Source organism: Rousettus aegyptiacus, unplaced genomic scaffold (assembly GCF_014176215.1).
Source record: "Rousettus aegyptiacus isolate mRouAeg1 unplaced genomic scaffold, mRouAeg1.p scaffold_m13_p_7, whole genome shotgun sequence".
NCBI classification, from domain to species: Eukaryota; Metazoa; Chordata; class Mammalia; order Chiroptera; family Pteropodidae; genus Rousettus; species Rousettus aegyptiacus.
Genome location: NW_023416310.1, coordinates 52,831,988 through 52,859,318, shown reverse-complemented (window position 1 = coordinate 52,859,318; position 27,331 = coordinate 52,831,988). Strand labels below are relative to the sequence as shown.

The following is a 27,331-nucleotide window of genomic DNA, read 5'->3' as shown; positions in this document are numbered from 1 at the left end:
GATATCTTCTAGAGGACATCAGCTCATGTGTAGGATATCCTAAAGAAAGCCCCGAAGCTCCCCAGCTGTCATCAAAAGTGATGTCTTCCTCTCATATAAACCATTTCTAAGATGCTCCTTGGCCATACTTGCCCAGGCACCTTACTAATCTTGTCTGACCTTGACATAGTGCAGGAGCAAGTGCTAGATGCAGCCACACCAGCCCAGCTTTTCTAGCTGCAGAAAATAAAGCAGGTGTTGCTTTAGAGCAGTGGTTGATTCTAGCCGACCGACACAATCAACATTTAATAAATGGGATGGATACATGCAAAAGCTGCCAGTAAGAGACAGGATGCCTCTCAGGAAGAGATCAAAAAGGGATTTTATGGTAACAATGGATGGTGTTATTTCTTCTAGAGAAAAAACACTACCAAAAAAAAATGGAGCCCGCCATGGAAATGTATAAGGGATACGAGGACAATATTTACCAGTGTTCACATAGCACTTTCAAGATGAAAAAAAAAAAAAAAAAAAAAAAAAAAGCCCTAACCAGAGATTCCTACCCCTCTCCTCCCCCTAAAAATGGACCTGTCAGACTAATGAAGTCGTTAGCCATTTAAATCATTCAACTAACATTGCTTGCTTTGGTTCCCTGCTTCCCAAACTACCATCTGATAAGCAAACTTTGCCCTAGATTTATGTCCACAAGGGAATACATTGGGTCAAAGACTTTAATTATTTCATCAGATTCAGAGTTCTATTTCTCATTAACCATTACCATTCTTGTTTATTCATTGAATGCCTCTAAGTTTAAAGAAGCAGCCGAAAGCAGAGACCGGTTCTTTGCACACCAGGGTCTGAAAAACTAAAAACCAGACATAGAAGGTAGTGAATTAATCAGGTCTCTACTTGGGAAGACTGGATGTGGGCAGTGAACAAGCTCCCTGCTCAGAGGTGATTCTCATCAACACACCTCTTGTAATAGTCACGTCTGTCTGCTCAGCAAACTCTACCTTGTTGATGAAATGTTTCTGTGTATGTGTACATGTTATAAAAAATACCTATTTGAACTTGCTCTAAGAAAGCAGTTTGAAAAAGGACATTCTTGGAAACCACTGCAAAGTACCATGTACTTAGAATAAAAAAACGACAGAAAAAAAACAACAGTACCTGTCTCCTTAGATCTCTTGTTTTCTTGGTCATCTTATCAATTGCAATGTTTAGAGGATCTCCTTTTTCCTTCCTTCCAGTCTATTAAGAAAAGAGAAATAATTTCTGATTTAGAAAATACAATGTTAGCAACGTTATAGGTTAAAAATATTCAGAAGCACATTTGAGTTGTAGAGTCCAAACAATAAAAAAATAATTGTTTTCAATATGCAGTTAGTATGATTTGGTCTCTAAACTTGCTTTTCTCTGAAATAAAAATTAAAATTTATGAAAATCAATACATTCCAGGATGATTACACATATGTCTATATTCAACTCCATGAAAATCTGTTTTCTTCCCTTGTCCAGACATTTAGAGATTAAGTAAACACAAGCATGTTTTGTTTTTGCCTTAAAATACAAATGTTTTGTGCTTCTCTTTTATGTAAGCACTTTTTCTGAATAGAAGATGATTGAGATGGTAAAAACTGAATTAGAAAAAAAAATTAAGGTAAATGATCAGAATTCAGAATTTCATCCCAATGTATCATAGGCCATATTGTAACTTCTGTCTCAAAATCAAAAGAGATGCTTTACTAGAAAAATAGTGTTTCTAATTTCTGTTCCATCATGCAGAAGAATGCTAAAGATGATAATAAGTTCCGCAGCTTGAGGTCAGGAAGAAATTTCCCTTATGACTTTAACAGCCAGAAGTAAAAGAAAAAAAAAAAAAGAGAGAGAGAGAGAGAGAAAAAAAAAAAAACCCACAATCCTCTTTAGTAAATTGTTTAGTTGGAAGTTTTGAAGCTTCACTAAATAGTTTCCCTCTTTTCTTTTTTTTTTTATTTTCTATTTTTGATGGCTATAGTAAAATAATTAAAACCAAACAAAACAGAATCTCCATTATCTTTTTAAAACCATAACAGCAACAACAAATCCCCATTGATAAAAAGTTCCATATAACTTTATAGATGGCATTATATTTCCTTTAAGAAAAATTGTTTTCAAATGCTGTCAAATCTATTAAGCTTCTGTCAAACACCCTATAGACGTATGTATTTATGGTCCTCGTGGCAGTTTCCTTCATCCTTGTGCCACACTCAGTCTCTGTAAAATCATGTAGTGTCTCTGCAGTAATGAGAGCCCATTTTATAAATTGTGCTTAATGGGATAATGTGTTTCAGAGATCCACAGAAATTACCATGTTCTCATCCCATGACAGAATCCTAGACACATACAGCTGATACGCATCTCCCATCCCATCAGATCTATACATAGCTTTTCTGCAATTTGCTTAATTAATCTTTTTTTTTTTCAGAACAAATGTCTAATGTGTAACCCTGTAGTGTTTTCATTAAAAAGCCAATGCAGGAAATATGTGTGTATATTTTTAATCATTTAATATCCTATGAATCCCCATCGTCCTTTTCCACTCCCTAAACTTGAGTTTGTAAGTAGAAAGAGCTTAAAATAAAGTGGCTAATAATTTACAACTCTGAAATATCAGCGTACAAATAGCTCCAAGAAAACAAAAGTATATGGAGAAAAATGTGTTCCTTTATCTTTCAAGGGAAACCGCTTACAGAGCAAGTGTGACCTCAGCGCCTGTCTCTCTCTATTCAGGTGTGTCAAGTGTAGCAGCTGCTTCTTTTCTCTTTGGTTTTCTCCTGGAAAATAGGATGGATGTCTGCCATTGAAATACAGGGCACTTTTGGGGACGTCTGGACCATGATAATTCTGAGAAACACAGATTTCTTATGCCTTTCCCATTTATAATAGTAATAAAAATTTACTTTGAAAAATTAACAACTATGAGTTTGATTTAGAATGTGGCCATGACAGCAGAAGACTGGATCACTGTACTTCTCAATGTGAAAAAAGAAAATCAAGATAGTGTATATAAAGACAGGACATATAATTACTGAATAAATACTAAGTATCAGGCACTGAGCTCTCTTCATCTCACCAGTAGCAGATTATTATTGCTGTTTTATAAATGAGAAAATGAAACTCAGGGCAGGCCTGGGACCTGGGGTGAGAGGGGTGAGGCACTCACCTCAGGTATAAAAGTTAAGGTGCACCGAGAACCCAGTAATAAAGATAAACGTCATTTTAATGCAACATATTCAAAAGTCAAAATTAATGCAAAAATTCTATGTTGACCAAAAATCAAAATTTTAAATAAAGACAGAATCTAACTGGGCCAGGATTAGGGTCAGGCAAATAAGGTGATTCATGTGAATAAAGGTCAGATATCATTTTTAAAAACTTAAAGTTTAAAAAATTAAAGAACACATTTGTGCTATAAAAATAAATCATTGTTTACCTAAAATCCATATTTAATTGGATGTCCTGAATTTTCATATGTTAAATCAGGCAACCCTACTCTCAGGGGTGATGGTTACACTCAAGACTGTAACTGGGGTTGTTACAGACACAGAGGGGAAGGCTCTGTTGCCTGATTCTGTGAACAGAAGGGCGACACAGAATTCCATACCCATTTGACATTGATAACATGCAACTGTAAAGCATATGCATCCCTTAGATGTGAGATATCACATTGATCAGTGTGGGGGACACACAAAAAGTGAGTGCCGCTGTCCTCACACTCTAGGAGCTCCTAACCCCAGCTGAGTAAACCAGTATGTGAGCCCGACAGCACCAACAGCTATGCCAAGAAGGACACTGCGAAGGGCTAGATGAGTCGCTCTGAAGAGGGAGATGGCGCATTCGGGAAGTCAGGTAAGCTTACCGAGAGGTGAGGAGAGTTAGCTAGAGCTTAAATCCTGGGAAGGTCTGAATAGGAAAGAGGGGTGTACATGAAAAGAGGGTGAGGTGGCAAAAGAAAAGTATCAAGACAAGAAACGGTAAGGTGGGATCTAGTTGGATACTGAGTGCAATGGACCAGCCTTTTCTCCGTGACGTAAAGGGATTAGTTGGACTAGTTGTAGAGAACAAGTTACTTTCATAAGAGCTTCTTTATGGTGTGATTTCTGCCAACTCTACTTTTATCTGGCAGCTCAGAGGACCTCTGGTGACATTAGCATTCCATGCCACTGTGTTGTCACGATTCTGTTTGTGTAATATTTGCAATCCTGGGTTTCTCCAGCTTCCAAGTCTTTGGCTGGAGGCAATTAAACAAAAATGCAGATGACTTGAGTGCCATATTTTTTCTCACTGTTTAGAGTGGCTAGGGAATGGTAAAGCATGAATGACAACTCAGGAAATTTGGGCCACTTGCTGAAATCATGAATTCACTGGCCCTTCATCAACTCTAATTTCTTTAAACGAGGTATACGTGCCGAAATAACGGTAGGAGCTCTGCCATGCTCAGATTTACGTAGCTAATGGAGACTAGCAAGCTATCACTCCATACCTGCCTGTACTCTGTTATGCTCACATGTGGAAATATTTTTAACTTATCAGCTTAAATTGGACCAAAAGCCAGTCATTGAGAAAGAAGATAAAAAAAAAAAAGGCTTGCTTCCTAGTGTCAGCCTACATTACTAGGCTCTGCGATCTTGGACTAACAACTTTCCCATTTTTTATGACAGAGTTTTCTCATAAACACCACGGATAATATAACATATGCCCTCTCTGCTTCACCAGGTTAGCAGGACAATCAATCATGATGTCAATGTGCTGGAAACAATAAAACGCATTAACAGTATTCAGGGTAATTAGGAAAGTATTTCTTCAGTGGAAAAAATTGAAAGAATTCAGTTGGAAACTACATAGAAACTATTTTTGGATCACCCGGACTTCTGTCTCCACCCAAGGCAAATAATATAAAAATCTTGCCCAAAACAGAAACTTCACCCACCTCTCCCTCACTGACACTCCGAGCTCTACGAACTAAAAATAGTTTAACAAACTGAAGTGAAATGAGACCTAAGTCTTCATTTTGACATCGTCACCTAATAATAAAACAAAGGTGTGTTGTTTTATATCAGTCATCCACTTCCTGCCCTTGCTGAACAGAAAAAAACAAAACCAGTTGTAACGACTGCCAATAACGGCCTCAGTGACCTCGCAACTTCTCTAGACTCCAGACTTATCATCTGTCGAATGGAGGGGGCCAGAGATGAGTTACAGAATGGGGAAATGTGGGAGTCTTGAAAAACATCAAGAACACACAGCCACACCTCCCTTGTTATAGGGAAGCTCGCACAACACTACCAAAGGGCCGAGAATTGACAGTCAGTTGGGGTTTTCTCATCTTAAAAATGTGGATAAATGCTTGCTTTGGGGGATTATTGCAAACACTAAAAGAGGCAGGATCAGTGCCTAAATTAGCACAGTATCTAACCCAGCGATAACTCAGTGCTACTTTCCTCTCCTTCTCTGCCACTACATTCCCTAGAGAGGAGGAGAGCCAGGTCCAGACAGCTGAGCTCACGGATTCTGATCGCCTAGCTGGTGTCTGACCAGAACCTCCAAAATCCCAGTCTAGGCTTTTTCCATTCTATGTCTAAACCATTTCCCTCTCTAAAATTCTAGGATTCTATAATTTAATAGTTTCATGAGTTTCTTTTCAAAGGCTATCAAAAAACATCTCAATTTGAGGTATATTTTCTTTGTCATGTTTTGTCCACCAACCTTGTACGCCTTTCTCAGACTTGCTGCCCACTTGCCTTCTTTACCTTTACCTGCAGAAATATCTATCTCTGCAATAGAGATAGCTATTTAATAAATATCATTATTAAAAAAAAAAGAAGAAGAAGACAGGCAGGAGTGCTCCCTCACATTGTTTCAGGCGGCTTTCCTAGTTGTCATCTGCTATGCTAGTGAGGTATGTGTTAAACTTTATTTGTTTTCGTCTTTGAAAGTTATTTTTCAAAACACATTTGGGGTAGATCCACAATGTGAATTAATGAGAGGGAAGAAAATGAATTTCCTGATTTGGAGTTTTATGGGGGATCCTTTATGCTCCCATCTTCCGGCTCTAAATTCAAGTTCACTTTGTCAAAGTAATCAGATGCTATCAAGGACACTTTCATATTTTCAGTTTAATCCTACACAAAAGAATTGAGGCCATTAATTGAAATTTTGATTTACATGATTCATCTTAAGGAAAAATACTATTTCAGTTCAATACTTTTTTTATAATACTACTCTTTGCCTCTTTGGGAAATAAAAGCCCCTGTACTTTGGATGAGAATCTTCCTTTTTCTTCTTTTTCTGTCTTTTTCACTATATTAACATACATCACCCCTTCTGAAAGACTGAAGATAAATACAATATATTTATGTAATATGCTGAATACTACACAACTGATACCAACTCCCTAATTTATAGAACAAAAAAGTAAGGAATATTAAAAGTTAATTTCTGAAATAGAATATTCCTTTAAAGGCCATTCCCCACCCCAGCTCCTCATCTCACCCTAAACACCTGATTCATTATGAGTGGTCAGTCGTGGAGGCCCTGGGAGTATAAGTCTGCAGTCTCGGCGCTTCCATCAGATCCGTGGTTTCATGCTAGTTCCAGGGCACAAAATTAATATATGTGAAATGGCTGTAAGAAAGCAGACGTCTATCACTCTTTTCCTTGCCCTCAAAGGTACCTGCAAACTCGATTAAATGTATGAGAAATCTTCAAAATATTGTATAGCTGCAACTCTAATATATTGCAGGTGTGGGTAGCTAATCAAATGCCCAGTCTTCAAACTGTTGTCACTTGAAATAAGTGGAAGTCAAAATCATCAGAATGGCAGAAAGCAATAACATGCAATACACTCTCTTGCCGACCCATTTTCCTGTCATTTAAACTTACGATTTAGACAACAGAAGGGAGAAGAAAAAAAAAAATCATCTATTGATCCAGCAGTCACCCTATCATATTTGGAGGGTTGCCCACCTGCCCTTACTGCACACCAGAATCATATTCTTATTACAGATAGCACCACTGTTTATAAAACCTTGAAAATTTCATAGTACTTTTTTATTATGTGTAAATCAGTCTTAGAATGTAGACCTTTCTAAATATTTCCTTTTCACTAGCTGTGGACACTTCTCTTGGAAAAGAAGTTGGCAATATCTCTTTAGGATAGATGAAAGTTAAACAGCGGCCACAAATAATATCCAGGATCAGGGCACTTTGACCATGTCACAAGCCAGCTTTCCTGGATCCTGGGATGAGGGGTGGGGGTGGGGGGATAATAGTAGAAAGGGAAAAATTAATGACAAAGTATCAGGGCAAATGACACTTCTCTGCCAGAATTCGTCAAGGCTACAGGAAAGGATCATCAATATATAAGGTAAGAATATCAGGATGAAATTATTGCTAAGAGTCCCAGACCCTGCCTATCAGTACAGCAATATCAGCATGTACATCAGGCAATGAACGAAGGGCTGGCTCAGCGTCATCTGGTATATCATTATTTTCCTTCCCCCAGAAACCTACCTGTGTTCTTTTGGTAAATCCTCCAATTTTTCCTTCTGACTCAAGCAAGGGATTTTGGCCCAGGGATAAACTTATAACAACATCCAAACCAAGGAGATTCAACTACAGGGTTATAGGTTAAATTATTGGGAAGGAGGCATAGTTTTCCCCACTGGGGATTGATAAACTGGCAGCAGAAAAACCCTGATGGACTGATGGAGTCCCTGAAAATAGATGCCAGAAAAAGAAACACACGAGAGAGAGAGAGAGAGAGAGAGAGAGAGAGAGAGAGAGAGAGAGAGAGAAGAGAGAAAGTGAGTAGGGGGAGCATGGAGTTAGAAAATAAAAGAAAAGAAAGAAAGGGGAAGGAAGGGAATCTGATAAGGAGTCAGCTTTTAGAGTCAAATCACATGAGATTGGTTTATATTTTCCATTTTATATGTATATATATGTATATATATATGTATATATATATATATATATATATATATATAACTTGTAAAATAAAGCTCTATGAAGGTACAGTCTTTGTTTTACTTATCACTATATCCTTAGAGTCTGGAGTTGTGCCTGGAACATGACAGACATTTGATAAATCTGATTAAATCAACCAATGGAACACATGGGTTCTTGAATCCAGTGGTACCTAAAGCCATAAGTATCTATCAGTGGATATCCTGGTGTCATGAGTTAATTAATTCCCTTATGTTTGTTCATGTTGGATTTCTGTCCCTGACAACCTAATTCAGAGACCTTAAAATACCGGACCAAAATACTTTGAAGACAGGGTGGTGGAGAGAGACGACTCCAGCAAGGTCCCCTAAGGACACAGCCCAGAGCACTCTGGAATCTCAGGCCTTTGTTTCACTCATAGGATTTTCCCCAGCATTATTCACTGCCAAAAACTAAATCCTAATCCTATTTCTCCGCTACATCCTGTTACTACTAGCCTTGAGAATTTGTCCACCAAATAGTCTCTAGGTTGCATGCTGTTTCTCAAATCCCTCTGCCCATGACACCCACTCCTCCAGTGTAGACCTCCAACACCGCGCCATCTTTCATTGAGTTCCCTCCCTCATCATCCTCAATGAGGCCTTTTAAGACCAAACTTTCACTTTCTCAGCTCAAGGTTCCTCAGTTCTTATTTACTTCTTACTGGATCTTTATTGCTATTTAACTCTTGGGTCTATATTATAAGATTTCATAATCTGATCTTCGTTCTCTGTAATCACCCACATCTACCCATTTTTCAAACAATAGCCCCCTCCTCCAAAGAACGTTTGTAGACCAAACTAGCCCTCGATCTTCCTCTCATCTCACCATACCCTTCGATTAGGTATTACACCTCATAATATAGAAGTTAACATATACCATCTTGCATTATTCATCAAGTTTTCAGGTGGCTATAGAGTAGAACCCAAGCTCTTTGTGAGTGGTAAATGCCTAGCTTTTCTACAAGAGGATTCAGCACAAAACTCCTAAAAGTGCTCTGGAAATACTTGTTTATGAATAGAAGAATGGATGGTCCAAGTGGGTACCTGGGGATAGAAAGTGGGTATGAAAAGGATGAATGATTTGGAAAATGTGGGGTCCTAAAAATAAACTTTACCTACTTCACAATTTGCTGATCAAAGCCATAGGAAGTGGTTGGCACCTGTGTAATGTTGTAATTTTTGGTCTTTGATTTATCAACACAGGTGTAGTCCTCTGTGATTATCTGTCAGGCAGCCCTGCATAGAAGATAGTTTTCATCAAAGCCCCGTTCTCCCAGATCCCAACCTTGGGTGATTGCTGAAAGCCAGGATTAATTAACCACATATTCCTTCGAAGCCTGTGGAAAACGATGAACTGAGCAATTGCTTAAAAAAAAAAAAAAAAAAAAAAAAAAAAGCCATTTTATCTTCCCAGTTAAAATGAAAGTAGACAAGTTGAAGTGCAAATTTCCATTGATTTTCTACACACACACAAACACACACATACCCATGCTGAATAAATGATTTAAATTTCAATGGAATTTCAACTTCCACCTTATTTTTAAGTGCATATTCCCAAATTATTCAGTTATAGTTAAAGCTATCAACACCTAAAGAATCCCCAGAGTCTGGTATTTTTCACCATCTCAAAAAGAGGTCAACGACTGGGTCTGAGAGTTCACAGAAATCAGAAAATACTCTGGCAGAGGATTGCCTTAGTTTATGGAAAGACTATCTGGGGATCCCATGCCTTGTCCCGCCTGTGCCTCAATAACCCATGTCAGGAGCCAGTTTACAATGTAATTCTTTTATTAGCTTTTCCCTGCCCTCCTACTTCACAATAACCCACCCTTCTTTGAAATCCTAGAGTCATCTATATAATTTACTTGGTGTTTTATAAACAATTCCCAGTCGGGTAACAATTATATATTGCGCAAATCTCCCGCATTGTTAATTGGAGTTAAGACGTCACACTGTAAAGCTAAAATAGAAATATACTGGATGCATCATTATGATCCTGTATGGTTCAGAAACATCACGACTAAGTGTCTCCTCTTCCCAGTTAGAAGTACAGGAGCTTAAGGACAGTACGTTAATCAGCCTCGGCTCTCTTAAACACCATAAACTGGGTGGCTTAACAGCAGTTTATTTCCTCACAATTCGAGAGCCTAGAAAGATCAAGTTCAGGGCCTAGCAGGTTTGATTTATGGTGAGAGCTCGCTTCCTGGCTCATAGACAGCTGCTTTCTCCTTATACCCTCACACAGTGGGGAGAGAGCCAGCAAGCTCTCCGGTGTTTCTTATAAGGTCCCTGGGCCAGTCATGAAGTTCCCACTCTAATGACTCATTTAAACCTAATTACCTCACAAAGGCCCCATCACACTGACGGTGGGGGAAAGGTTTCAATGTATGAATTCTGGAGGGACACACTCATCTAGAGCAGACTAGAAGTTGTCAACCAATATTTTCTTAAAACTCCAAAGTTTCTTGAATGGTGCTTTAGATGGAATAAGTACCAAGCAAATTAGAAATATGTATAGATATGTACTTAAAAGTATTTACTGTATACAAATAAATGTAGTAATTCATATTCTGCCTGTTAGACATGATTACATGATATGACCCTTTGGGCACAAGGCTACTTTTATGCAGAGCTGAAGTTGAAGGTTAAGGTGTTCTTTTGCCCATGGTCCAGTGATATTGTTGCCTACATTCTTCCTACACTCATTTCCTTCCTTCCCTGTTCAAACTCTTTCCTAAGCAGGAAGAAGACGGAAATCAAAGCTTTCTGTTGCACGCAGAGAATTAAAATGTACAGACTCTTGGGAGAAGAAATAGATTAGTCAATGGCTTTTATCAAATCCTCCTCTCAAAGTAGTGGGAGGTGGGAGTAGGTTAGTTTGAGGACTCTAGATACCAAAAGGGAACAAGTTTGGTGAAAAGGCACTTCTAAGAGATGAGCGGAATGAGCAGAATGCTGACTGGGGTAAATAGGCAGGCCTTACTAGAAAACACCTGGGACCCTTCTGCCAACTGTACGGCAAAGGAAAATGAGGAAGTTTCTTGGGTGACACTGGGAAGAAGAAATACAGAGTTTGGGTGCACCAGACATTTTCTGCACGCTCAGCGCCACACACACACACCTCTCCCCCCTCCCACCCCCAAAGAGATCTCCTTGCACATTTTAGAACCGAGGCTTTTCTTCCTGCCAAAATCAACTCTAACTTCTCTTGGTCTTTGCTAAAAGTCATAAGGACCACATCTTCCTGTCCTCTCCAACATCACCACCATCCAATCTGTATCTTGGCACTTCCTCTTTCCACTCATGTTCCCCTCAAAAAGGCCAGCACTGTCTGGAAAGCAACCACCCAGGTGCCAGTCACTTTCAGTCTTATCACTATGCGGGAAGGAGCTAAGAAAATAATATTTTGTTTTTGTTTAAATATATTTTAACTTTTTACAAGCTATCAAGCCCCAGTCAAGAGCTGCTAACTTCATTCTTGGTCTTTTTGTGTTGTTTTTTATTTTCTAAGAGTGGAGCATATGAAGCCCCGGAGGCCACAGACACTTGACCAGGAGGCAAGCACAGGCCCTCCCCTTAGGGGCTGCCCAGAGGCCCTTCCCATACAGAATGCTTGAAATTTGCCCCGTTATAGAACCTTTTCTTGGGTATTTGCTCACACTTGGAATCGAAGAAAACTTTATGAAGCAAATAGCATTTTTGCGGCATGACAGTTAAAAACAACTAAGTAGAAAGCAGGCCGAAACCCTGGAACACATGTCTCACATCGTCCCAGATATTCCTCACTATGTGGCTCCCATAAACACCATCTGCTGTGTTAATTTGTAAAGAATTACAAGGTTCTTAAAATTACACTTTGCTCTCTGTAGCGTACACTGTGTCTATTAAGGGGGAGAGATGAGAATGTGCGTCACATCCAGCCAGACACTGAAATATTTTTCCTTCCTGTGCTGGGATCTTACTGAAAATTTGCTGGGCCTGCATGCAAGTTTTAGAAGTGCATCATATTATCTCCAGACCACCTGTAGAAAACATTTTCAAAATAAAATACACACAATGAAACCTTTGTCTAGATTGTAATTCTGGCACCTTATGCATTTTCAAGCTGTGAACACATCTCCCACTTTACTGGATCCTCATAACAACGCAAAGTCCTTGTCTATAAGTCAGAGGGCGAAGAGTCAAAATTGGGAGAATGTCTTGCATGAAACTTAATTCTCCATTGCTGGCTCCTCAGAGCCCTTGGGTGGTAGCCCTTGGGAGCGGTTCTCAATTGCTGATCCTGTCTACTCACAAAGTCCCCAAAAGCAACATATTCTCAAACACACATCTCTGATGATGCAGGGCTATAGTGACAGGCTGCCAATGCTAACTTCTAGGTGAATTAAATCCCTAGTGGGTTACTGGTTAAATGGTAATAAATGGTGGCCAGAAATGAGAAGGTATTCGGGGGAGTCTCAGGCGTGATAATCTTAAACTAGAAACTGTCAATGTGAGATAGTTGTTAAAAATGCAGCTTCCTGGTCCCTCTACCCACAGATTCCATTCAGTGGCTCTGGAGTAGGCTGAAAATCTTTTTATTTTATTTTATTTATTTTTTTTTAAGTAATCATTCTTTGAAAATTACAGTCAATTTCTAAAAACACAAGGATAGTTCAGTGGGTCCCAACCTGACTAATCACTTGGTTAATCAGAATCTTTCTAATTGTGCCCCATGAATCTGCATTTTTAGATTTTCATGAAAATGTGTTGATCAGCCTAATCTGGAAACAATGATTTTTGCAAGGATTTCCTGCTAGTAAGCCTAAAATAGGATCAAGGATCCACAATTAAGGCAATTCTGCTTAGTTCCCTATGAATTAATTAATCATTCTATCTCAAAAACATAAGTTTCTAAACCAAAACACTTAATTAGAAGAGATAAGCTGCCTTGTGTGAGAAACCAAAATAATAAAGAACAGACACACCCTGCCACATCATTTCACAGAAAGTCCCTGCACAAAGGAAAAGAGTGTTAAACTAGTTTCCCACGTTTCTTGCCTGTCATTGTCAAATCTAATACAAAGACATCAAAATAGGGCCAGCTACATGTGATGGAGAAAGAAATAAAGTAGACTGTTGAACTTAATAAAGCATAGAGAACTTAAGAATTTTTTATTAATTTAAGATTTTACAAGATCACACTCACACAAGAGCACCGAGATCTTCATCCAGGCAGTATTTCAGAGCTTCTGTTGATAAACTCTGCTGGTTTCTCAACATTTTCTGAAAATTTACTCCCCAAGTTTTCTTCCTATAATCCCAAACTCTCTGCTCCCTTAGAACCATGTCCCAGTCCTCAGAGAAGAGTTCCTCTGAGTACAACTTAATTATCTCCTTTATGCCAACTCTGTCTTCTTTTCCCCATTCTGACACATGCGCTATAGCCAAGATCAAGCACCGCCTCTTCCTGACCCTAGGGTCCACACAAGAATTTCACCTTTCCTCAACCACAATAGCAATTAGCATAGTCTTCTGATGTCAGGCCATGGCATGCCCCCTCAGACAAATCCCTGCTTAGACTTCTTTGGGCAGATATCTGGCTGGAACTGCCTCCCTGCCCTGATGACAAAGGCAGAAGTAGGGCTAAAGGTTGTTGCTTGAATTTTCTCTGTTCACTCAGTAAGCTGATCTGAATGAACTACTATTCCTTTCAATTATGTTATCAATTTTATGGAAAAAACTGGATTTTTAACACTAGTTATAAAAACAAACAAAAACTATTGGAACGGTATGTAATCAAGCCTACGAAAAAGTAGATTTTTAACATTGATAGTAACAACAAACTTTCGTTGATGCATCTGTCAATTGCATATATAACACAACACAGTAAAATAAAAATAAAATAAAAATGTTGCAATCACGTTTTGCATTTGAACGTATGTGCGCATCAGTGTGTGTGTGTCTACTGCAAGTTCGCTGCCAATGTCTTTTAACAGTATGAATACTCTCTGCATTAGTAGTATGTAAATTCTGTGAAAGACCACACCTGCCTTTATCAGGTATAATGCCCCAAAAGGAGTTTCCTTTGTACTCAATAAAGCCTTGGGGTTGGTGACAGGATAACTCACTCCTAAAGGATAGCCGAAGTCAAAGAATGTTATTGCCAAACTTCCCTGCATGAGTGGAGTATAGACCACTAAGGAAGATGAACCCCAAAAGCTCAGTCCTTCCAGACCTAATACTGGCCTGTTTTTCAGCACCCGTAACTATTGATTTGGCACTGTGCATGGAAACGCACAGTGCCAGCTCCAAGGGTTATCTTAGACTCCAAGAGCTTGTGACAATAAGACTTGGTGAGGGGAGAAGGGTATTTTGACGAAGAAATCAGTTATCTCACTCTTATGTAAAATGTAAAATGCAAAGGTTATTTCTAGGCCACACCTTCGTGACCCTTCCTTATGCCTCTCCCACGCCTTCTCTTTCTTCAAAGAATTGATTACATTGTCGACACAAACAGTATTAAGTTACTTCTTGGCTTTGATATCTACTAGCTTTGTAACCCTTGGCAATCTACATAAACTCACTAAGTCTCTTTCTTTGTCTGTAAAATAGTGAAAATAATGTCTAACTCAAGATTGTGATGAAAGAATACATGCAAAATGTGTGTTTCTGAGGCTACCATGTAAATGATATCCAATAAACACATTCCTTACCCTAATTTTTGTCTTCTCTTGATAGAAAACTTCTTAAGGAGTGGCACAGGGCCTAGAATCTGAATAACATCTGAACTGTGAGTAGATATGAGATGGACAGATTAAATGTCCAGGGTCTAGGGAGAATACAGAGTTTTATAGGCCTGATCTGGGTTTACCAAGACTTGCCATTTGAAAATCTATTAATGCCTGAGTGGTATTTAACACAAATGAAATGTTCACTAATTCCGAGTCCACCTATGACACAATTCAAATATAAGGCAAATGAAAAAGCAGAACCAGAAATGGACCCTGAAATTGCACTAATAAAGTAATGAAGAATTCAGACTCTGAAAACTGAGGTTTCTCATGCTCATGAGAGACAGAGAACAAATGCTGGGAACTCATTCCTCCTTTTCAGTCCTATAATGAAATCAGTTGTAAACACTTCGCTAATAATTTTAATCAAACTGAGCAGCTATACTAACTGCTGGGAAGAAGGATATTCCCCAAGCAGTGCAAGGGAGTTCTAGTTCAGCCTTCTTCCTTTGGCATGTCAAAGAAAGTGAGGAGACCAGATGCAGCCAGCCTGCCAAGTCTGCCCTACGCTGATGGGGAGTCAGTGAGGAAGCTGATCCTTACTTACACACACCTCAGTAAGAGGGGTCCTCCAGAGCTGGATCAGAGCAGCAAAAATACTCTTCTTTTCTAAGTAAGCCTTGCATTCTGGGGCAAAGTGTAGAGATCAGCATGAGAGAATAATTTATATTCATTGATAATCACTCCAGAAATTTTCTGTTAAAATAATGATTGAATTTGAGAAAGACCTTATGTAGATCATTTGTTTAATGGTTTTTCATCTGTTTCTCTCATTAGACTATAAACTTCATGGGATTCATCACTTCATCAGTCTAGTTTATCTGGGTGCGTGTTTCACTGAGTCCAGTGCCTGGCACATAAGTTCTTGGTGAAGCAGTGACACGAAATGGCTGTCATTCAGGGAAATAGAAAGTTGATCCCTAAAAAGAACAGAAAGGTAGGAAAGAAATCTCCAGGTGGAGAATGGGTGTGCATTTAAGATGCAATGTCAGCAACCCACATGTTGACTAAATCTACGTGAGGCTGGGTCGTGGATAAATTTTGGTCTTGATTCATTTACTCCACCAATTAACCTTGAAACTCACATGAGGACTACAATGGGAGACACTGAGGACACAGTAAACAGTCATGGTCACTACCGGCATAGAGTTATAGTCCAAAGCACAATTTCCTACCTTAAGCGCTATTGATATCTTGGGCCGATAATCCTTTGTTATGGAGGGCTGCCCTGGGCCTTGCAGGATATTCAGCACATCCCTGGACTCCACCAACTAGATGTCAGTAACACCTGTTCCCCCAGTTATGACACCAAATATAACACCAGACATTGCTAAATGTACCATGGGGATGTGGAAGAATTGCCCTCATTTAAGAACTATTGGCCTAATGAGTAAGAAAGATAATTAAAAATGTAATTATAATGCAGTAAAAAAGTGATCTGACACAGAGATAATATACATAAAGCAATATAAATAAACGGAGGTATGGTGGTTAAAAACAAAACAACAATAACAACAAAAAAAAACCTACTTCCCTCATCAAAAGATATGAAACAAAGACACACAATAGCTACTGAATTGGTGTCTACTATGTATTAACCACTAGACTTTTATTGAATACTTAATCATTATAAATATCTATATAGCAACCACTAAACAGGTATGGGTGAAGACAAATGAACTTCTTCGACATTTAGAGACTGAGAATGGGCCCAGGCTCTAAATTGGGTTCTAATCTCAAATCTGGTTAATTCTTTTATATTTTTATTTTTTAATTTTTTTCAGTTATTTTCAAAGTGTTAAATTAATTATTTTACTTTACATTTAGAATTGACATTCAATATTATTTTATATTTATTTCAAGTGTACAGCATAGTGATTAAACATTTATATGATTTAAGAAGTGATCCCTCCATTAGTCTAGTACCCACCTGACGCTATATGTAGTTATTACAATACTATTGGCTATATTCCCTATACTGAACTTCACATCTCCATGACTATTTTGTACCTACCAATTTGTACTTCTTAATCTCTTCGTCTTTTTCACCCAGTCCCCCAACCCTCCTTCCATCTGCCAAGCACCAGTTCTCTGTAGCTATGAATTAGTTTCTATTCATTGATTTTGTTCTTTAGATTCCACATATAAGTGAAATCTTATGGTGTTTGTCTTTCTCTGTCTGACTTATTTCACTTAGTATAGTACCCTCTAGGTCCATCCATGTCATTGCACATGGTAAGATTTCACTTTTTTTATGGCTAATATTCTATTGTATATATGTACCACTTCTTTATTCAGTCATCTCTTGATGAACACTTAGGTTGCTTCCATATCTTGGCTATTGTAAATAGTGCTGTAGTGAACATAGGAATGCAGATATCTTTTTGAATTAATGTTTTGGTTTTCTTCGGATAAATATTGGAAAGTGGAATTGCTGGGTCGTAAGGTAGTTCTACTTTTACTTTTTTGAGGAACCTCCAAACTGTTTCTTGTAGTGGCTATACCAGTTTACAATCCCATCAACAATGCATGAGGATTCCCTCTTCTCCAAATCCTCCCCAGTACTTGTTGTTTTTTGATTTACTGAGGATAGCCATCCTGACAAGTGTGAGGTGATATCTCATTGCGGTTTTAATTTGCATTTCTCTGATGATTAGTAACATTGAGCATCTATTCATCTATCTATTGGCCATCCATATGTCCTCTTTGGAGAAATGTCTATTCAGGTCCTCTGCCCGTTTTTTAAATGGATTGCTTATTTTCATGGTGTTGAGGTGTATGATTCCTTTATAAATTTTTGGCGGATATCTTCTCCCATTCAGTAGATTCTCTTTTCATTTTGTCAATGGTTTCTTTTGCTGTGCGAAACCTTTTTTGTCTGATGTAGTTAGTTCCATTTGTTTATTTTTATTTTGTTTCCATTGCCCAAGGAGGTATATCATTTAAAAAATATTACCAAGAGCAATGTCAGAGAGTTTACTCCCCATGTTTCTTCTGGGAATTTTATGGTTTCGGGTCCTACATTTAAAGCTTTAATACATTTTGAATTTATTCTTGTGTATGATTATAAGAAGGTGGTCCAGTTTCATTTTTCTGTATGTATCTGTCCAGTTTTCCCAATGCCATTTATTGAATAGACCCTCTTTACTCCATTATATATTCTTGCCATCTTTGTCATAGATTAGATGACTATATATGCATGGGTTTGTTTCTGGGCTCTCCATTCTGTTCCACTGATCTATGTGTTGGTCTTTATGTGATTGCCAGGCTGTTTTGATGACTATAGCCTTGTAGTATCGTTTGATATCAGGTAGTGTGATACCTCTAACTTTGTTCTTTTTTAAGATTGCTGTGGCTAGTTGGGGTCTTTTGTGGTTCCATATAAATTTTAGAACTATTTGTTCTATTTCTGTGTAAAACGCCATTGGTATTTTCAAAGGATTGCATTGAATCTATGGATTGCTTTGGGTAATATTGATATTTTAATACCATTAATTCTTCCTATCCATGAGTACAGTATATCCTTCCATTTATTCATATTTTCTTCAATTTCTTTCTTCAATGTCTTACAATTTACAAGTGCATTTCTTTTACATTTTTAGTTAAATTTATCCTTAAGTATTTTATTTATTTACTTACTTATTTACTTACTTATTCAGTTGTAAATGGGATTATTTGCTTAATTTCCTTTATAGCTCATTGCAATCGATTTCTGACTTTTAAATTTGTTTCATGCTACTTTATTGAATTTATTTACCAGTTCTAACAGTTTTTTTGGTGGGATAAGAAAAAATTATTTTGGATACCTCTTTTTATGACAATGAACCAGTATGGTTCTTATCATGCAGATTGGCTCTTTTTTCCAGTGTGGAGTGAGGGCATGGAGATGGCCCATGTGATAGATTATCTCATTGGGGTTGACCAGAAAATTTCAAACTGGTTGATTAAGATTGTGTTTTGGCAGAAGCTGAAACAGCAATTCGGTTACATTTTGAATCTAGATTTGGTATCATGGGCTTTTATCATGAGTGATGCCATTTTGGGCTTGTGGTTTTTTCTTTAGCACTAGTTTTATGAATGTAGGCAGATTTCTTATGACCTATGAGCCTCCATTATGCATCAGTTAAAAAAAGCTAAAAGTTGGGAGATAATCTATGTAAGTCACCTGGACTATAGGAGACTTACATTTAATGGTAGCATTTATTATTATCTTAAGAATTTAAAAAATTTATTAGATTTCTTTGCCAGCAACTACACTATGACCAATATCTAGATGTAAATTGAAAAAAAATCAGTTTACAAATAGCTTTATGCTTGGTAAGAACCAGCATTATGATTAACTGGATTTTTTTTACTTTTATATTCCACTTGGGATAGTGTTAAAAAGTTTTAGGATGTTGTAATGATACAGTTTTTAAAAATGAGGTTAATATTCAATATCAATCAGCTTTTTCACAGATGGAGGCTAAATAATATGCTCCTATATAATAAATGGGGTGACAATAAGATTAAGGAAGAAATCAAAAGATGACTTAAGACAAATGAAAATGAAAACACAATGACCCCAAATCTATGGGACACAGCACAAGCAGTTCTAAGAGGGTAATTTATAGCACTGCAGGCCTACTTCAAGAAACAAGAAAAATTTCAAATAAACAATCAAACCTTACACTTAAAGGAACTAAAGAAAGAACAGCGATCAAAGCCCAAAGTAAGTAGAAGGAAGGAAACAATAAAGATTAGAGTGGAAATAAATGAAATAAAGTCTAAAAAAATAATACAAAAGATCTTTGAAACTGAGAGCTCCTTCTTTGTAAAAGTAAACAAAATTGATAAACATTTAAACAGACTCATCAAGAAAAAAAGAGAATGGACCCAAATAAATAAAATTAGAAATGAAAGAAAAGTGACAACTATCTCCACAGTAATACGAAGGATTTTAAGAAAATAATATGAAAATGTTATGTAAAAATCTCAGACAATCTGGAAGGAATGGATAAATTCCTCGAAACAAACTTCCAAGACTGAATCGAGAAGAAACAGAAAATCTGAACAGACTGATTGCTATTAAACAAAATTGAATTAGTAATCAAGAAACTCCCAAAAAATAAAAGTCCTGGACTGGAAGGCATCACAGGTGAATTTTACCAAACATTCAAAGACGAATTAACATTTATCCTTCTTAAACTATTCCAAAAAATTCAAGAGGAGGAAAGGCTTCCAAGTTCATTGTATAAGGTCACCATTACTCTGATTCCAAAACCAGACAAAGTCATTACAAAAAATAAATTATAGGCTGATACCCCAATGAACAGATGCACAAATGCTCAATAAGATATATCAAACCAAATTCAGCAATACATTAAAAGGACCATACACCATGATCGAGTGGGATGTATTCCTAGGATGCAAAGTTGGTTCAATATCCACAGATCACTTAATGTGATACATCACATACACAAAATGTTTAGATGCAGAAAAAGTTTTTGACAAAATCCAGCAAAGTGGGAACAGAGGGAAGTTACCTCAACATAGTAATGGCCATATATGACAAACACACAGTTAACATACTCAATGAGGAAAAGCTAGAAGTATTTTTTCTTAAGATCAGGAATAAGACAAGGATGTTCACTTTCACCACTTTCATTCAATAGAATATTTGAAGTCTTAGTTATAGCAATAAGACAAGACAAGAAATAAAAGGCATTTGAATTAGAAAGGAAGAAGTGAAACTGTCATTATTTTCAGGTGACATGATACTGTATATAGAGAACCCTAAAGATTCCACCAAAAAACTATTAGAGTTGATAAATGAATTTGGTAAAGTAGCAGGACACAAAATTAATATTCAGAAATTAGCTGCATTTTTATATACCAGTAAAAAGCCATCAGATAAAGAAATTAAGAAAATAGTCACATTCACAATTACATCAACAAATAAATAAATAAATAAAATACCTAGGAATAAATTGAACCAAGGAGGTAAAAAACCTGTACTTGGAATGCATAAGAAATTGAAAAAGTAACTGAAGAAGATACAAATAAGCAGAATCGCATACTGTGCTCATGGATAGGAAGAATTAATGGTATTAAAATATCAATACTACCCAAAGCAATCCATAGATTCAATGCAATCCTTTTGAAAATACCAATGGCATTTTACACAGAACTAGAACAAATAGTTCTAAAATTTATATGGAACCACAAAAGACCCCAACTAGCCACAGCAATCTTAAAAGAACAAAGTTAGAGGTATCACACTACCTGACATCAAACTATAATACAAGGCTATAGTCATCAATACAGCCTGGAATCTAAAGAACAAAATCAATGAATAGAAACCAATTCATAGCTACAGAGAACTGGTGCTTGGCAGATGGGAGGAGAGTTGGGTGAAAAAGACGAAGGGATTAAGAAGTACAAATTGGTAGCTACGAAATAGTCATGGAGATGTGAAGTTCAGTATAGGGAATATAGCCAATAGTATTGTAAAAACTACATATAGTGTCAGGTGGGTACTGGACTAATGGGGGGATCACTTCTTAAATCATATAAATGTTTAATCACTATGCTGTGCACATGAAATTAATATAAAATAATATTGAATGTCAACTCTAATTGAAAATAAAATTAAAACCAAACCAAACAAAAAATAAAATAATCCTTTCTTTCCTTTTGCTAATACCTCCCTTGCTCCACCCTTCTTCCTATAAAAACTTTCATTTTGTCCAACCCCTCACAGCATACTTCTATAGCTAGATAGAATGCTGCCCGATTCATGACTCGCTTAAGAAAGCCAATTAGATCTTCAGTTTATTTGGTTGAATTCTGGTTTTTAACAACAGTTAATTGAAAGTTCTAAACCCAGATAAACCTGTGGACTCTTCGGTTCACCACAGCGGCACACTCTAGTACAGCAGTACGCAGAACGGAAGGGAAGATAAGCGTGAAGGGGGTCTCCACCTTTCTGATTTCCCATGCAACATACTTGAAAGAGCTGACACATGTCGTCAATACTGGAGGAAGATGGGAGGGAGATTAAAGGAGATTTAGAAAGGTATTCTTAGAAAGGCTGATCCAACATTACAAGATTCACTATCACTACCACTAGCCTTGAGAGCCCCAGCACCAAAAAAACACACAGGTGATTGATGGTCCTCATTGGCTAAGTGTGCAAGTTTCAAAAGGTGATCGGCAGGATGCAATGACTTAAATTTGCCTCCTAAAAATTCTTTAATATGTTTGCGAAATATTTCATACAGCCTTCCCTCCCCACCAGCCCACACATCTACCACACCACACCACACCTTTTTTCTTTAATTTACAATGCAAGCATGAGGTCACTTGTCATTAAAGTCGATTTAATTCTATTTAATCCTGCTTATCCAAAAGCTATTGAGCCACTAAAACATTTTTTCCCCTGTGATACCCATCAAAATCTGGAGGAACAGTTATTTAGAGGAGCATTGGGAGCCCATTCCAGAGCAGGATGTCCTCCTAGGCCCTTCTACCTCAGGCATCCCAACTCCCAGAGGCGGAACCCGGAATAGAAGTCCTTGGGCCTTCCCTGCAGTGCTAACAGTTTTCCTGGCAATGGAGTATTTGTTTGGCATGTTAAGCACTCTGTACAAGAAACGCCACAATCTAATCCTGTCACCGTTCAGATCAAGGAGGTAAGTGACAGTTATTCGAGTTCCCTGTCAGCATAATTAGAGGAAGTGAAACACAATTACAGGGCATTAGTGCAAGGCTGAAGCAGAGCAACAGCGGGCTCTGAGGGGCAGGTCGTAACAGCAGACCACAGGGAAAAGGACACGCCTCTCTCCAACAATTTCATTGAAAGTCTTAATTACAACGCTACTGTAGGAAGAAAATTGTTTTAGAAATGCCATTACAAACACAGTCTGATTGCAGAAGTCTTTTCATCTAAAAACTAATTAAACCATTATTTCCTCTCAGATTACAATGGTAAATGTTTTTCATTTATGAAAACAGTTATACAATCTTATGTTCCTTATATTTAAACAGCACCTTTTAAAAAGTATCTTCAGGCCAAAGTAATTTTAGAAATTAGAAATGCTATGAAGAAGATAACAAATGAGAAATTTAAAAAATGATTGCGATGCAAACAAAAGATGCAATGAAAAGGTTTTGCTAAAATGTCAAAATAGTGACCTTACATGTACCAGATCATTTTGATGAGCACTTAAAAAAAAAATGTAAAAAAAACTCATTAAAAAGAAAAGCCTACTGCCAAATTTGACAAATTAAGATTATTTTCTAACCACTAAAATGTAAGCTCTAAGAAGGCAAGGGGTTCTGCTCCATTCAGAGATGGGTTGGCAGCACATGAACAACAGGTGCTTACTGCCAATGTCTGTAAGAGGCTTTGAAGTGGTACCTTGGATTTCATAGTTTAGCAAAAATGGGATAGTTGAGTGGATTGAAACATCACAGGGTAAATTAGTCCTCCCTTATCCACCCTTTAGTCATTTAGCAGCCATCTTGGTCATCAGAGCACATGTCAGTGGTATCCCAATGCTTGTGTTTAATCTTTATTTTATTTAATAATGGCCCAAAACTGCAAGAGTGGTGATGTTGGCAATTCAGGTATTTGGGAGAGGGGGGAGAGAGGGACACCACATTCATATAACATAGTATATATAGGGCTCGGTACTATTGCAGTTTCGGGCATCCACTGTAGGTCTTGTGTTATAGAACAGAAAAAGTTTGTCCACTGGCACAAGCAGAGCCAAACACTAAACACCAAGAATTGCAGTGGGCAAAGACTGGCTATTTCATTGTGAATGACACCACCTAGGAGGACCGGAAGCTAATGCTCAAAAGCCAGAACTCCCCAATTCAGGCTTTGGGTCAGGTTTTTAATGGTTAGGGGGAACAAGTATGCGGAAGTGCTGGATGGATGAGTTTTAACTGGAGGACCATTGAGCTTGGCCATTTATGGTAAAGGGTGTCAACAAAGGATCTTCCTGGACAACAGACCCTCTGCTTCTGAAAGGTTCTGGTGTTCAAGTTTTGGTTATGTCCAGGTCCTTTGGTTTCGTGGGGGGTAAGGAGTGTGAGAAATTGTTTCTGGGTGCAGCTGGAGGCCAAAGTTCTTTACTTTGCACAGGCTTCAGCTACATGACTTACGGTTTTGTTCTGTTGTCTCTGAAAAGCAACTCAGTATCTCATTAAACAGGACCAGACCACTTTGAACTGGTTCTACAGTTACACTTGTATACCTCGGGGTACACATGTATGTAGATAAAACAGAATATAGTTCTCAAATAGAAATGGTACAGATGACAACGCTACCATGAAATTGATCTTTTCCAATTATAGGGCAGGGAAGGGAGAAAAGGCCATGTCCAGATAAAAGGGAAGTAATGTTATCAGGTGGCTAAAATCCACAAATGATTGGGGATCATGTCCTAGCCAATGCCTTGAACTCAAACCATTACTCTTACTTAACTCCATCACTAATCATAAGTCCACTTTCTTCCCTGCTCTGGCTGCCAGAGCTGAGCTTTACATCAAGTGTATCTTTCACTTGCTTCAAAAAGATTAAACACTTCTGCTTTAAGAAAAGACCAATAGACTAAAATCTGTGCAGAGAAAGCAGAGGTGGTTATAAAAGAATTACTTTCTTAACAAAAGAACTTTCTGTAGGCTTATTTTAAATAATGAGCTCCTGTACAGACTTAAGTGTTTATTTATAGATCATCAATTATGTTGGGGGGAGGGTAGAGTGTGAGTGGAATGTCAGGGAGTAGATACTTAATTAACTAAATTATTAGGAGCCACTAACCGATGCAGATCAATCAAATAACAAAATCATGGTTTCTCTCAAATAATAATATAGATGGCCAAGGGAAACTTAATTTTAAGATATGAATACTGAATTTATGCCTATATTTCCAGGAACAACCAAAACAAGGCAAAGAGTTTATGTTTCACATTTGCATCTCCTTTAATATTTACCATCTCCTCTTTTTTTTCTTTCCAAACTGTTTCAAAAAGAGAGGAAGAAAGAAGAGAGAGTCCTGTCACAGAAGTTTTGATTAAAAAATTAAATTGGCCCTCCCTATTTAACTCAAAGTGATCAGGGAGAAGACATGGGTTATAAAACACGCCATCAAAAGTTTATTTTCCAAAGTCTTTTTTTTCCCAGAGTCAACGATAAAACAGCAAGACAGATAGTTATTTTTAGCAGTCTTTGTGGTACAGCTTTCTCCTGAGGCAAAACTTAAATCGGATAAGGGTCTCCAAGGACCTGAAAGGAAGGAAACCACCCACTTACTGTATTCAACTCAGTCCTCCCCACACAAATTTGATTTTAGAAACAGAACTAGAAAACATATTTTGGAATATGGAAGGGTGACGCCCTGCAGTAAGTGCAAGAAACCACATTTCCACAATTATCAGAGGCTATTACTACTCCCATTGCACACAAGAAAATTAGCCATAATAGGGTAAGCTACACATGTATATGGCACAGGAATGGGAACTAAGCAGACACTTAATTACTAGTATTGGAAGAAGGGAAATGGGATTAATGAATGGTGAACAGAAATTCCATTTTGTTATTGGGTTAATCACTGGTTTCGTGAAAATTTATTTCCTGCTTAAGATTTATAACAGGGTTTTTAAATATTTTATGCCGTTCTAAATAATTTCTAACTTGCATTGTAATTTCCAGAATCATACTAGCCACATAATTTATTAGTGTGTATACCTACCCATTTTGCCTGCACCATCATAAAAATGTGGCAGGACTCAATCTTCAGTACAGAACCCCTCGTATAAATGGGAGAGGATAACTTGGATTTGACATATTGTTTATATAATTTTGGTGTCACCAGCGATTAAATAAAACCAGATGATGAGTTCAGTGTCAAAAGAACAAGCTCCATCTCAGTGTTGTCTCAGTCAATGGAGCATGAACAGTACCTCAGCTTCCCTTGAGAGCCTTAATAAAAGTATGTAAAGTGCTTGAAATTCTCTAACTATTCAATTTAATTCTTATACTTAGCGTTAAATTGGAGCGGTTCTTAGTCATTTTTGCTTTGCTCATATTTTATCCCCTGATATGTCAAATATGTCAAGTCAAAGTAACTCTGGATTCAAATAGTGGCACGTTTCCTTTGTTTTCTTTTTAAAGCACTCACCAGGAAATAAAACATTACTTTGTTTGTTTTTCATCATATCTAAACTCTTTTCTTGTACCTGTATTTTTTTGTATTGAAATGTATCTTGCAGTAGTTTTTAACCAAAGTAATTATTTAAAATATGTATTTTACAATATATTTTCTTAAAAATATAAGTTTATCTTTGTGTTTAACTTAAGAGAAGTTAAACCAGCTTTGAATTTACTGAGACATCTATTTTTTAATAATCAAATGGAACTTGAATGAGGGAGCTGGTAGACAAAATTTGTGAAAACCAGTTTTATGGGCAAGACACAAGAGAGATTAAATGCTCAAATCCAACACATCAATGTGACACTGACATATTTTTGTTGCAAAAGGAGTCTTGGTCTTAAGGATATTCTTTTAAAAATGTAAATTTTTACTAAATATTAGATTAACTATTTGCATGTAATTTCTAATAATTTTGGCATTTAAAATGAAAAGATGTGCACAGTTCCTTTACTTAAGCCTTTTGTGAAGAAATAACTGTTATTGGTAATATTACTCCCTTCTTCCAAATGAAGAAACAGATTCAAGGAGGTTGAGTGACTTCCTAAAGTATGTCAGGTAAATACAATTAAAACAAGGAGAAAAAAATTCTCCCCATTGAAAATAAGTGAAGACTTCCCCTGCCCACTGTCTTTCTTAGGGCATTTACTTCAGAAAACTTGTCATTGTAGATTATTTTTATTTCTCTTTGAAATGAATATACATCTTTTAAAAAGATAAATAAGCCTCTTGCTGGCTTTACAATCCAGGAGCATCTTTTTCATGGACATGGGAACTCTCTATTGCAATCATCAAGTAAGATACTGCCCTTATCTCTCAGTTTCTGTGACAGGGTAGGAGCCTACCTTTAGCAGGTTCCTCTCTCTTTTGCAAAGCTAACTCACATCATAAAGATATGAGTTTGATTTTATTTTGAGGTAAGCCAATTAGCTAACACAGATGGTCATCACCCTTATGAGGTAACTAGAGGTGATCCTTCAGTGATCTGTGGAGATGAATGCATGCCATGGATTAAGCAAATGAAAAAAATCCCACTGTCCTTTAAGATAGTCATTAACTGATCCTTCACTTTGCCACAATTCATACTGCCCCATGGGTACATGGAACTTCTGGTTCGTGCTTGCCTGAGTGGCCTGTCTGAGGTTAACACTCCTATCTAACTTTCATCACTTGCATGTTCCAGTGAAAACAACTCATTCCATAAATATTAAATACTCTTTGTGACTTTTTGCTATGCCTCTAGGCCTTAGTGGAGATCCAAAGCACTTGACTGTTTATTTAATACTTCATACCAAAAAAACATTTTGATGCAGCTATATAGAAGTCTGGTCTCTGACTGTTCTCAATCTAG

The 27,331-nt window shown here is 37.3% G+C and overlaps 1 protein-coding gene across 6 annotated transcripts in view; it reads right to left on the bottom strand.

The window, feature by feature from the left end:
- Positions 1–27,331, bottom strand: part of CTNNA2 (catenin alpha 2) — a 967,153-nt gene that overhangs the window by 232,951 nt on the left and 706,871 nt on the right. For all 6 annotated transcript variants that reach the window (XM_016123449.2, XM_016123443.2, XM_016123447.2 and 3 more), the window contains exon 8: positions 1,150–1,230. In XM_016123449.2, coding sequence (XP_015978935.1) covers positions 1,150–1,230 — 81 coding nt within the window. The remainder of the gene's footprint in view (positions 1–1,149; positions 1,231–27,331) is intronic.